The 12,444-nt window shown below is 55.8% G+C and overlaps 1 protein-coding gene across 1 annotated transcript in view; it reads right to left on the bottom strand.

The window, feature by feature from the left end:
* Window positions 1–824: 824 nt before the first annotated feature.
* AMOTL2 (angiomotin like 2) overlaps window positions 825–12,444 on the bottom strand; it is a 12,055-nt gene continuing 435 nt past the window's right edge. The window contains exons 2-10 of the mRNA XM_026056317.1: window positions 11,217–12,042; window positions 8,675–8,939; window positions 6,313–6,457; window positions 5,781–5,873; window positions 4,209–4,504; window positions 3,795–4,087; window positions 3,330–3,541; window positions 2,919–3,077; window positions 825–2,134 (exon numbers count right to left, since the gene is read on the bottom strand). Of these exons, the coding sequence (XP_025912102.1) occupies window positions 2,076–2,134; window positions 2,919–3,077; window positions 3,330–3,541; window positions 3,795–4,087; window positions 4,209–4,504; window positions 5,781–5,873; window positions 6,313–6,457; window positions 8,675–8,939; window positions 11,217–11,959 (2,265 nt within the window). The 5' untranslated portion in view covers window positions 11,960–12,042 and the 3' untranslated portion in view covers window positions 825–2,075. The remainder of the gene's footprint in view (window positions 2,135–2,918; window positions 3,078–3,329; window positions 3,542–3,794; window positions 4,088–4,208; window positions 4,505–5,780; window positions 5,874–6,312; window positions 6,458–8,674; window positions 8,940–11,216; window positions 12,043–12,444) is intronic.

Here is a 12,444-nt window from a genome sequence, read left to right as displayed (position 1 = left end):
TAGGAGCAGCCAGGCAGCAAAGCAAGAGCCAAGCCCCACACCTACGGACACTGAGTAGGTCTCCTCCTTCCTCAGGCCCAATAGCAGGGTCCCTAAACCCCAATGCAGCAGCTCTTTCCCATGGGCCAAGCCCCTGTCTTGCCTCATCTCACTTGCTTGTGCAGTGTCATGTGGGAAAAGAGCACCTTTGGGTCAATATTTGTTTTTTTTTTATTAAAATATTGTTATACCAAGTGGAATGCTACAGCAATCTCGGTATAGGGCGGCATAACAAAACAGCCAGGTTTACGTTTAAATACTTAAGATAACTTAAAATGCACAAACAAGAACTCATTGTCTTTGGCAGAAAAAAAAGTTCACAGCACGAAAAAATACTTAAAAAGAAATACCAATATTAATATAAAATATATTAAGTTGTTTTTTTCCTCTTTCATATTTTTTTTGTTTTCCACTTTGTAAACAATGCACGAGAACCGAACGCATTTTTTACGTGTCTGGGAGAGAAAATAAAAAATGCAGTTGTCCAGCAAATGCATAGATGTTTAAAGAAGAAAGAAAAAAAAAATATGAAGGCCAAGGCTGGAAGTATCCGAGTTCAGAGGACTGAGAAACTCTCACTAAAATCAAAGTTGGCTACTGCCAGAAGCCAGCTGCCAGTAGACAAGAGAGGTATGAGGATTCCCAGTGAGAAGAGACCAGGAATAGCTTGGTGCAGATCCAGAAAAGGGCAACACATCCCATCCCAGCAAAATCAGACATGCTTGTTTCGCTTCAAGAGCATTTCACCTCCGTTTTCAATTAGACTTCTCCTTCACCTTTCATTCTTTTTTTTTTTTTTTCCACAACCATTATCCCATTCCCTCCCTTTACAAAGAAAAACCTGTCAATTGAAACATACCTAGGACTCTTCTGAAAGCTCCTTCCCAAATCCCTCTCCCTCCTGCAGCTGCACTAGAAACCCAGAGGTATGATGCCGGCAAATAACGGTTTTCAACTCCTGGCCCTGGGACTGCTCAACTTGGCCCCATGGATTTGGATGGAGCTCAGTTGCTGGAGACTGGCTGCAGATCTCTCCTGGCTCTGCCCCTGCGAAGAGCAGCTCAGAAGCAGAGACGTATCCATACTCGCACAGAGATATTTGGCTCATGGCTACTATTCAGACAGAAGGGAAATTCCAGTCAGAGAAACCATGAAAAAGCACCCTGAAGGAAACATTTTGGGGGACATGGAAGGCAGAGATCCGGAGACAGGATGTGGGCTGGAGAGCATAAAGGACCTGAAAAGTGAGGGAGAAGGAAAGATACCCCATGATCAGCAAAGGAGGAGGGAGGAAGGGAAAGAAACTGAAATGATAAATACGTTTGTTCCTGTTCTACAAAACACGGATGTATTTACAGGGGGATCACGTCTCCTGGGCTGCAAGCCCTCGTCACTGTACAGCTTCCACAAACAAACACCTCCAGGGTCTTGAGCGCTCCAGAGCGCCCCTTGTCCTGTGCAGCTCCAGTCCCTCTGGCAGGAGGGGAGACGTGCATGCACGGGGCAACGACGGAATGCCAAGTGGTGACTCTGGCCATCCCAGCAGCAAGCCCCGCTCCCCGAACCTGGCGGCACAGATCTGTGGTGCCGGGGCTGCTGGGGCCATCTGTCAAAACCAGCCAGCCCGCAAAAGATGCTGCTGTCCTCCAGGTCACAGCCTGGAAGCAGAGGACAGCTCTGTAACCTCTTGGCTTTGGCTGGCTCTGTGTTGGTGACCATGGCACTGTGGAGCGGGTCTTCCCGGGCTGCACAGCACTGTTTCCTTGCAGGAGAGCATGGGCAGGGACCAAGCACAGCTCTGACCACAGCAGGACGCGTGGAGGGTTGGAGGCATGGCCTAGTCCCCTGCCCTGCAGACTGTGGCATACTCCCTGCGAACCCTTCTTCCCTCACACTCCACCATCCAGGAATTTGCTGCTATGGAGAACAAGTCCCAGCCAGGCACCTGGTAACCGAAGGACTTCTCTGACCGTACAACAGTCTGTGAGTTTGGAGAGGATGACACGTCTGCCCTGGGTGGCCAGAACTGCCCGTTCTTAAATCAAGATCTCCACCATGTCAGACAGGTCAAGGGCTCTGGCAGCAGCCAAGCTCTCTGCAAAGAAACAAGGTGAAACCATGAGAGCCGTGGAGGAGCAAAGAGCTCCACAGAATTCATACCTAAAAAAGTGACATGATTTCAGGAGCTCAAACAGACCATTTTTGATTGGGCCCTTTAAAATGCCTTAATATCGCTGATGCTTTTCCAGATCCCACTGAAGTTCTCCCAGCAGCTGTCTCTCCCAGAGCCCTAAGCCCACGTGCTGGAGCCCAGGCCCCCAGCTTTGGGCTGGATTCTGCTCACTTGCACTAGCCAGGCTGCGAAGGGAGAGACCCTGGCCCCTCTCTCACCCAGCCAGAAGGCTAGAGGAGGTCAAAGACTGGTTCTGACCCTGTGATTTTCTTTCTGGATGGTGCCTTGGAGAGCATGATAGTCAAGCAGGAGCACTTTGGCACAGATTTACAGCCTCAGATCGAAGCTGCAAGTGACAGCAGATGAAAACCCAGGCTTGCTCCCTCCCGTCTTTTCCCCTCCACTTTTCCATGCTCCTTCTCAGCCAGTGACTCCACTCTGCCCCTCCAGTGCTGGCAGCATCGCAACCCACAGTACACCTCCCATTAGTCACAACCGTGGGAGGCCAAGCCCCAGTAGCTGGCACAGAGGAACCAGTTCCTTGCTCACGGCTCAGCTATGCGAGGCGCTCAGAGCAGAGTGGGGAATGTCCCTAGGATTCCTCTGTGCCCAGCCCCACAGGGGCCCTGCCATTCATTTTGGGCCCCATCACATAGCCCCTCATTGGTCACAGGAGGGATGGCAGAAAGAGGCCAGCAGGACTTACCCAGTGAGCTGGCTGGGCACTCAGGCCCCTCGCCATGGCTGCTGCTCTCAGCCAGGCTGTCTGTCTGCGTGCTGCCATCCTTGCTGCCGTGCTTGGAGTGAAAGGGCAGAGGGCCAGAGGCAGGTGGTACTGCTGGTTCTTCTGCTGGCGCTTTGCCTGCTGGAGGAAGACAGAGGAGATGCTGTTAGAGCTTAGGCGTTCAGCTCTTCCATAGGGCCCTTGTGTTTTGTGATGGGTCCCCAGGATCTACAGTCACACAGCTTAGCGGACAAATCCCACATCCACTGGGAAACACCCCAAATCTCTTGAACACCAGAGAGTTACTCCCAAAAATACAGAGGGCAAGGGGAACTTCCAGGCAACTCTTTATTGCAAAGCAGAGGCAAGGAGCGTGCAGAAACCTCCATTTACCTGCACTTCCTCGGGATGTACCCTCTGCCAGCCGGTCGCTTGGGCTAGCACCCTGCCAGCTCTGGGTCCCAGAGGCTGCAAAGATGGATGGCACAGACTTAGCCGGCCGCAGAGAGCCTTGGAGAGCTTTGCTGGGGTCCTTCCGTGAGCGCTGCTGCAGCACTTTGATGACAGCATCCTTCTCCAGTATTTGGGCATGCAGGGCTTTTAACCTGGAGAGGTCAAGAGGTAGAAGTTGAGAGAGAGCTGGGATGGGGGGCCTACAGGGGTTTTGGCACAGGGTTTTACTGGCTGGGGCAGAGGGAAGGACAATAAAGCCTCCTTTGGACAAAGCCTTATTGGGCCCAGCTGGCCTGGCTGCTGCCTAGCCACAGAGAAGCCACACTGGAGACACTCAGTGATAGTGCTGCCCAGCCAGATCAAAAAGCAGCTTGTTGGAAAATGTGCCACATGAGGTAGCGCTACCTGTTCTCCATCTCCTGGTGCTTGTGGTTGGCCAAGAGGAGGTCCTCGTTGAAGCTGCTGTTGGGAGAGTGCCGCGGGGAGTGGCTGATGAGCGTTGTGTCCCGCTGGGCAGCCGCGGTAGCTGCAGCGTCCATGGCGAACTGCCGCATGGTACACTCCTCTAGGTACTTCTGCTCCCACTTGGTCATGTCAGCCTCCAGGGCAAGGATCTTCTCTTCTTTCTCCCTCAGCTGCTCAGAGAGCGTGTGGGCACTCAGCTCCGAGGGCCCCCCACCTGGGGCACCTGCCTGCCTCTGCATCAGCAAAGAAAACCCCCAGAGAGGGTGAGATGGTGCCAGGAGGAGACTCTGCCTGGCACCCAGTGCCCCAGCCTCTCTGGCACCCAACATGCAACATCGCCAGAGGACCCCTCACCTGCTGAGCCCGCAGCATCTTCAGCTCCTGCTCCAGGCGAGTGCGGAGCCGCAGCTCCAGCTGCTCCCGTTTCTCGCAGGCGGCCTGGAGCTGGCCCAGCGCTGCCTGCAACCTCTCCACCTTCTCCACGTACGCCCGCTTCTTCCGGAGCTCAGCCTCAGCCTTGGCTGCCYGGGCCTGGGCGCTGCCCAGTGCCTGCTCCAACAGCTCTGCCCGTCGCCTCTGGTCCTCGTTAGCACTGCGCAGCAGGGAGACTTCCCGCTCCAGCTTCTCCTTCTCCTGCTGGTGCTCGTAGCCTGCAAAAGGCACCCTTCGCATTAACCAAGCAGCCCAGGCCAGGCCCCAGTGCAGAGCTCTCCTGGGCTCCTGCCCAGGCAGCCCGAAGGCTGACGAAGGACAGAAGCTCTGAAAATCCCCTCCCCACTGCATTGAAACGCAGGGTGAGCTCATTGTGGGAGCTGAGAGCTAAGGTCAAAGCTGTCAAGCTCCATCTCTGCTTTCCTTGTTCCCCCAGGCTGATGTTTCTGGGCGAGCAGGGTGAGACCAGCGGCGAGAGCAGGCCAGGGTTTATCACACCTATGCCCCACTCCGGGAAGCTGTGCTGCCTGGCTGGGCCTTGCTTTTCCTGCCTGTAACATACTGATAGGCAGCTCTCTGCAAAAAGCGGTGGAAGCTGGTACAGCAGAGCAGGGCATGCGAGGCAGCTGTTACTCAACAGCAAGCTCCAACTGCTCCTCTCCTACCCACGGGAGCAGCGCCCTGCTTTTCCAAGGCATTTTGCTCCCATAAACTGGCTGTGCCTATGGCCCAGCCTGCCTGCTTGATGTGGCCATCTGTCCCCCAGCAGGGCCAGTCAGCTTCCCAGGAGCATGGAGACACACGACAGAAAGAGCCCAGGTTTGGCATATTTGAGTCTAACCTTTGACTCGAGCCTTGTGTATGTGAGGGAAAAAAGCTGTCCTGATTGTGTCTAGCCACCTTAGGGAAGGGAATGCGATTCCTTGCAGATAACACTAACACTGGGCCTTTCCGCTGAAAAACGTGCCTAAGCTGGCCTCCAAACTAAACCAACAGTGGCTAGATGGGAACAGACATGAGAGACTGTCAGATGTGTTCCCAGCCTTTGGCAGAAACAAAGAGAGATATTTTTCTCTTAAAAGCCCAACCCCATGTAGTCGCAAGGTGTAAGGAAAAGGAATAACACGAGGGCTGGGCTTCAGAGGGGAGRGAGTGCGGACTTTGTGCTGGAAGAGCCAGAGCAGCAGCTGGAATGCGGAGAATGCAGGTCACACCGCCGGGCCGGGATTAATGGCTCGCGTCCAGTGCCAAGAACAGCTTAATTCTCCCCGGGGAATGGCAAAAGCTTCCACCCGGGATCCGCCTCCTCCTCAAGCTTAAAGGGACTGTACCTTGCCCCACCGCCACGGGAACAGGCCTGCTCACTTTTATCTACCTCAAAGAAATGCAGCACCAATGCGCCACGGGGCACATGAGATGGGGATCAAGGTGGAGATGAGCAGGCAACTCCATTCTCACACATTACCAATGTTGAGTGGTCAGCAGGGGACTTACTTTGCGCAAGGAGTTTCGCCACTGTGCCTTGATTATTCTCCTGGTTTTCCTGGGTCTTGCTGGCCAGCTGTTTGTTTGCAGATTCCAGCCGTTCTGGTCCAAATGCAATTAAAACCAATTACGTTTAAATATAATTTCAATTGAATTAACTGGGAGCAGCCTGGTTCCCAGTGAAAATACCTAGCCTAATAAAACTAGCTCAAAACAGAAGTGTTGGGGAAATGCCAAGGGACAGAGAGCACCCACTGGGACAGAGGAGCAGAGAAGTGTCACCAGCTAGATGGAGGTATCAAACTGTCCTGGCTGAGGGCTCGCATGGAGGAGAGGGACGGAGGTGACCTGGCCACACAAACCCAGATGCTCACACTGGGCAAGGACTGACCTCCTGAAGAAGGGCAGGCATTTGCCATGTGGAGGGAGCTACACCACCCCAGTCCAGATCACAATGCAATTATAATCATCATTCTCACTCACTATAAACGGCAGAGTTGAGACATGTTCCCCCTGCCCAGCACTGCCCACAGCCCCTCACCTTTCAGGTCCCGGTTGAAATCCTGGAGCCGACGCATCTCCCCATCTCTCTTGTTCCTCATGGCTTTCTCCAATGCTTCCCGCTTGGAAGAGGCCTTCATGAGGTTTTCATAATCCTCCGAAATTCGCTGAATCTCTGTTTCCAGCTGAGGGAGGAGGAAATGACAGACTGAGGTTAGATATTCTTGGAATGAGGAAAAGAAAGGGAGATGTTGGCTAAAGATCACCCAGATTTCTCAACTTGACCTGAGCTGCCAAAGGAGCATTGCAAATCCACAGGACCCCAGAGGTCAGCAATTTTGTTTTTCACCTCCACCAACCTAAGCTCACATCCTGCACTAGAAACCAGCCCCTTGCCCACACTGGGGACAGGGACGGCAGGAACTTTGCAGGTCACGACAGAGATGCAGGGCAGCAGAAATCCAGTGTGTGTGAGGGAAACCTGCCTGCACTTGCCTGGCCCAAGCTTTGCCCATAATTATTACGTGCATGTCAATAAAACACCTCCAAACCCTTTCCCTTCACCTTATGCGAACCTGAGCTGGCAGAGCCATCTCCAGATTGTTTCATAGCTTCTAAAACTCATTCATCTTCCCCTGCCCCTCTGTTTGGTACCTGCCTTTTATTTTAAACCACATCATGCTGCTTGGAGAATTGGGGCCTGATTTGAGCCAGTGTCTGCTCCATCCCTGCTCCACCAGCCCTGGGGAAGCCACTCCAAGGCTAGCTCTAGCTGGAGCACTCACCCACCTGTGGTGGCTCTCGGTGGTGCGGAGGTGGGTCAGAGAGGCTTCCCGGGAGAATCCCGGGACGCAGCTCAGTGGCAGGGCTGGAAGGGAAGGCGAGCTTTCTGCATGGAGAGCCATGGGTTGTCACCCCAGCAGGGTGCCCCTGGCCTGACCTGCAAGGCTGTGCTTGTCCAGGGCGCGCACCAACACCGCTCAAGCCAGACCAGCTCAACCGGTACGGGTGCATTTTTGCCAAAATAACTGCACTTATCTAAGGGGCTCCCAGCAGCGGGGATCACAGCACTCTACGCCCCAACCAGGGCTGCTAGAAACTCCTGCCACAGCCTGACCTTAGCAACACACTGCTGGCCACAAGGAAAAACTCAAGTCTTCCTTCCTTGAACCTTGCAGGCTCGGGGGGAATCTTCTCCCTCACCATGCCTGAGTCCATCACACGCGTCCCTCTATCACGCTGTAGCCACGCTCTCCTCCGCGCTCCTGGCTAGCAGGCTTTGGCTCTCCAGTGCCACTGTTCACCCCCCCAGGGCTGGCACATGCTCCAGCCTCCATGGCACAGCCTCTGTCCTTGCCAGGAGGCCTCCAATGGCCCATTTGTTCTGTGCGACCGGCGGGGAACAGGCCTCCCCTTGTGTGCATCCGCACAAAGGACTTTCTGTGGCGGCCGGGCACAGACCCGGGGCGGGAGGGACAGGCGGAGAGAGAGGGCCCAACTGTTACCAGAGCCAGAGAATGGGCTCTTTTTCCCCCCGAACTTAACAGCAGCTCAGCTGAGGACCTGTTGTGCCCTGTTGAATCACAGCTGTTTAAAGGGGTGGGGGGGAAAACAGTCACCAGACAGAGGGAGAAGAGATTAAAAAACTAAAGGGGGTGAATTTTAGCAACAGCTGTTTGATCCTCCTCCAGACAAGAAGCAAGCAAGCGCGCAAGCCTTCCTGAAACCCGGAGACAAAGCCAGGGCCTCATCTTAGGCAGGCACGTTCCTCGGCAGAGCAAGGCCGCTCTCAGTGCGGGCCGGGGGAAGGAGCCCGCTCTAACCCGGCGAGGCCTCGAGGCCCACAGAAAGGCTCTTGTGGTGGGCAAGGCAACCCCGATCTGCCCAGGGCTTGCGGCGAGTGGGGCGCGAGGTCATGTAGCCCTGTCTCCATCCTCTGAGAGGAATAAGCCTCAACAGGAAAGCCCTCAGTGAAAAGCAGAATGCTTCTGGCCCTGCCAGATTTGTGAAATGCTGCCTGTGTCTGGACAGCCCAGGCCCAACAAGCCTGACGTACAACGTATGTGCCTCAATTTCTTAAACTCCCTTCAGGGAACGTCCCTTCGGGGACACCAGCTTTTCTAGGGAGCTCCTTGTTCAGCATTAGCTGAAAGCAACGGCACTCTTGCACCGATCCTATCCTGAACGACTGCCAGTCAGGGCACGTTATTGCAGCCTGCTCTCCAACATGAAAACGCCTTCACCTCCTCTCAGAAGCTCCCCAGATGAAAGGCGAGAGGCAACACAAACATGCAGCACCCAGCGCTCCCACCCCATCAGGCGCTCCGAGCCGGCCCACGGGCTCCGTGCTGAGCTCCTGCGCCGGCAAACAACCCCTGCCGCTGCTGCCTCTGCTCGTTTACCTTCTGGATCCGGCTCGCTTTCTCAGCATAGCCCTCCAGCTCCTGCCGTAGCTTATCACTTTCCCGCTGGAGCTTCTCATTCTCCCGCAGCAGTTTTTCGTTGTCTCTCAGTACGGTCTCCACCTGGGCCAAGCGGGTGCTGGCAGAGGCCGTCTGGGCTGTCATCAACGCCCCCATCCCGGCTGGGGTGAGCGAGCCTAGTGGGCTGTGACACAGGGGACTCTGTTGCGGCAGGAAAGCTTGAGGGACGTGAGTCTGCATCACCCTGAGGGAGAGGAAGAAGCAGGACGCTCAGAGGCCTCGCAGGGCTGAAGCACATTGGTCAGCTCCACCGAACCGCGGCTGGGCACAGAGCCAGGGGAGCCCACCAGCCATCTCGCTGCTCTTAGGAGCCCATTACAAACCCTCAGACCTCCAAGGGACCCCAGTGTTTTCAGCCTCAAGCTGACCCATGTGGAAGAGCAAAGCAACAGGCAGCCTCAGCAATTCCTGTAGGCCACGCTATGTCTTGCCAGGGTGGCGGACACTGCTCTGTGCTTGCACATCTGAGGACAAAACAGGTATTGGGACCCTTCTGATCGTACCTGGGTCATCTGAAAGGAGGAGGGAGGCTCTCAGAGATTTCTAACATGCTTTTCAGACAGAGCTGGGAAGCATTTGGTTTGTAAAGGCGGATCCCAGAAGGCCAGTGCTGCACCTTGCCGTAACGCCTCCAAATGTGAAGCAAATCTACTCCTGCAGTGGCGCCTTGTGCAGGGACCCCTTTGAGCTATGGGTGCCCAGAGCATTTCTGAAACTGGGATTTTAAGTGCCTGGGTCACTTCAAAACTTGAGGATGTCAATCCTAGGTCAGGACGGACCCCCAGGCTCACCCCACTGCTGGGAACACCACTAACAGAGGCTCTGGGAAAATTGAGCAGAAGGATGCATCTTGAAAACGCACAGCGCTATCCCTTTTTCTTGTCATTCTCTGGGAGGACAAAGCAAGGGCGCAGGCTCCTGAGGTAGCTCTTTACAAAAAGAGCTCACCAAGAGACTATTAATACATCCTTCTTGTATCTTGAATGTGGTGAGCAGGGCCAACCTGGCTCTCCTGCCACCCTCCCCACATCCCGCCCTGGAGCAACTGCTCCGAGTTCCTCGACATCCCAGCGGCAGCCTGGAATCCCCAGAATGCCACGCGGCCGCCCTGCCGGAGCCGACACTGCACGGGACCCTGGTCAGGCTCCGCCGACGGCTGGCCACCAAGGGCCCGCATTCCTGCGGGATGATATAGGAGCAAGAAAGAATAAATACATCTTCCTTGCAGCTCCCCTTCCCCTCTTTGTTCCCCTGGAAAGAGAACGTTTCCTGCCAGAGATGATATCGTTTTCTGTCCGGCTAGGTCAGCGAGGCAGAAACTGTGGTGCACACTTCCACCTTCCCCCAGTGTGGCAGCAACCTGCAACTCTCCTCTTTCCTTCATTTTATGCAGTAGAAGAAGCAAGCCACCCCAAATGCTGGGTGAAGACCTGATGCTCTGTGCTGCCCAGAGCTGCCCTAGCAGATCTTCACATGGGCCTGTTAGAGAGAACCTGGGGCTGGCAGAGCCGGGCTTTGCCAGCAGTGTCAAGCTGCTAAAAGAAAGGAAAACTGCCCTGTGCTTCTCATCTGCTCCACTAACAACCCTCATCAGCCCACAGCTCCGTCCAGCAGAAAGAGAGGCCTTCATCAGCTTTCCTAGAGCTCCCCTGTGGCATGGAGAGCAAGTCAATCCAGTGCTAATCTGCTTCCCTTGGATAGCACGCCAGCTCCCTTTGTGCCAGGGTTATTTGCTCTGTCATCAGCCCGCAGACTTCCCCCAGTTTGGGACCACAAGGACAGGTTTCCATGGAGTGGTGAGAGCATTTTCCTTCCACCCTGGCCCATGCCTGTTCCAAATTTAGCCATTTCCTGGTCTGGTTCCAGCTCCTAAATTAACCCAAAGTTCCATCCAGAGCATTAGGAGGGGGAAGGGTCTGCGGAGGCAGTTGAATTTTCATTGCCAACTGGAAAAATTGACCTCCAGTTTGGCTACACCAGGGAAAAGTGTGGCCTTGGTGCTTAAATGGGGAGATGAGAAGACTGGTGTGGTCAGCAGGTACAGATGGTGCCCCACAGGTGAGCAACAGGGGCACCCATGGCTCCCAGATTGCCCCAAAACCTGGTGCAGGGGCCTTGAGCTAATCCAAATCCAGCGCTGTGAGAACGAGCAGTTCAGCAATGGCACTGAGGTTGTCCCATGCCCCATGTGCCCAGTTGGCTCAGCCCTCTCCTGCAGGGAGTGGCGAGCCATAGAGCACCCAAAGCTCCCATCGCTCTCTGAGGTGTGCAGACCGTGCCCCACTCCGGGTGCACAACTTGTGGCTAGCCACCCCAGCCTAGGACCTTTGTGCTCCACAAACCCCAGCTTATCCACGTGCTAGGGGCACCAGAACAGACAGGACACTGGGCTGGGAGTCACCTTACGAGCACGCTGCACCCCCAGAAGAGCACATCACCTGTGCCAGGGGCTGTAGGTTACCTGACGTTGGGGTGCTGAAATGCAGGACCTTCCTGAGAGCAGCGTCTGGGATCTGCCAGGTAAGCGATGGAGGCATCCTGGGAAGGGAGGATATAGGGGTACTCTGGAGGAGGTCCCCGTGGCTCCGTCCCCTCAGAGTGCTGGCCTCTGAGGGCAGAGAGCTGGTAGTGCCTGGAAAGCTGGGGGTAGCTGTGAGAAGAGCTCATGTAGTTCTGCGCCTTGGCCCCGTTCCTCTCCAGAGACATCTGCATGAGGCGTTCGCTCAGCGACCTCACATGGCCATGCTTCAGGTCCTTCAGCGAGTCATCCGGGCGCCTGCCACTGCTCTCAGCCCTGCGCTGCCCACTTTCACCATGAGCGCCCTGGCAGGCTCCCCCAGGCTGCTGCCCACCCCTCTGCGAGGCATAGTACTGGGAGTGAGCCTTGGCCTCCTCATATGTCGGAAGCTCCTCGCCCTTGTGCTGAGGCTGGTAAAGCCGATACAGGCTGTTTTCCAAGTAGACATGGTCGGAGTGATGCTCCTGGCCCTGGGGCTCCTGCCGTGTGGACTGCTGCACCATTTGGCTTTCTTCTTGGGTAAGACTTTCAAGAGACGAGCGGGGACTGCCGGTGCCACCCCCTCCGCGCAGGGCTTGCTGCTGGATAGCCAGCAGCGTGCGGTTTTCAGTGAGGTTTCCATATCTCAGCTGCTCCTGGATGAGACGGTGCAGAACTGTCCCGGTTGAATCCTCTGCTGTCCTCATCTCTGCCTGCTCGGTCAGCAACCTCCACTTCCACCAGAGAAAGATGTCCCCAGATCTAGCAGCAACTGGCCACGCTGAGGCACCTGTGAGGGGAGAGAAGGGACGTGAGGAACTGGCCCAGGCAGGAAACAGCAAAAGCTTCTTTATGCACGCTCTCCAAGGGTTTTGTTTTCCAGGAATCCCGCTTGGGTGCACTGGCAGGCGTCCATTTACTGGGGTGCGCTGGCCGAGCAGAAGCCCTCAGCGTCAGCACGAGGGCAGACAGAGCCTCAGCGGAGCCCGAGGGCTGAGCACCGGCCCTCTCATCGCAGCCTGCGGGCAGGCGCCAGCTGGCAGGCGCCAGGCTGGCCGGGCCCCAGCAGGCTCGGGGCGAAGGAGCTCGCCTTCTCAGCGGGACGGCCCGGCTCCCTCCAGCGCCGAGCGGGGGGCGCTCCGGGGCCGGAGCTCCCGGGGCCGAAGCTCCCGGCGGCCTCCGCCGGGGCAGC

This window comes from Apteryx rowi, unplaced genomic scaffold (assembly GCF_003343035.1).
Source record: "Apteryx rowi isolate R43461 unplaced genomic scaffold, aptRow1 scaffold_1305, whole genome shotgun sequence".
In the NCBI taxonomy this organism is placed as follows: Eukaryota; Metazoa; Chordata; class Aves; order Apterygiformes; family Apterygidae; genus Apteryx; species Apteryx rowi.
This window is presented reverse-complemented; position numbering and strand designations above follow the sequence as displayed.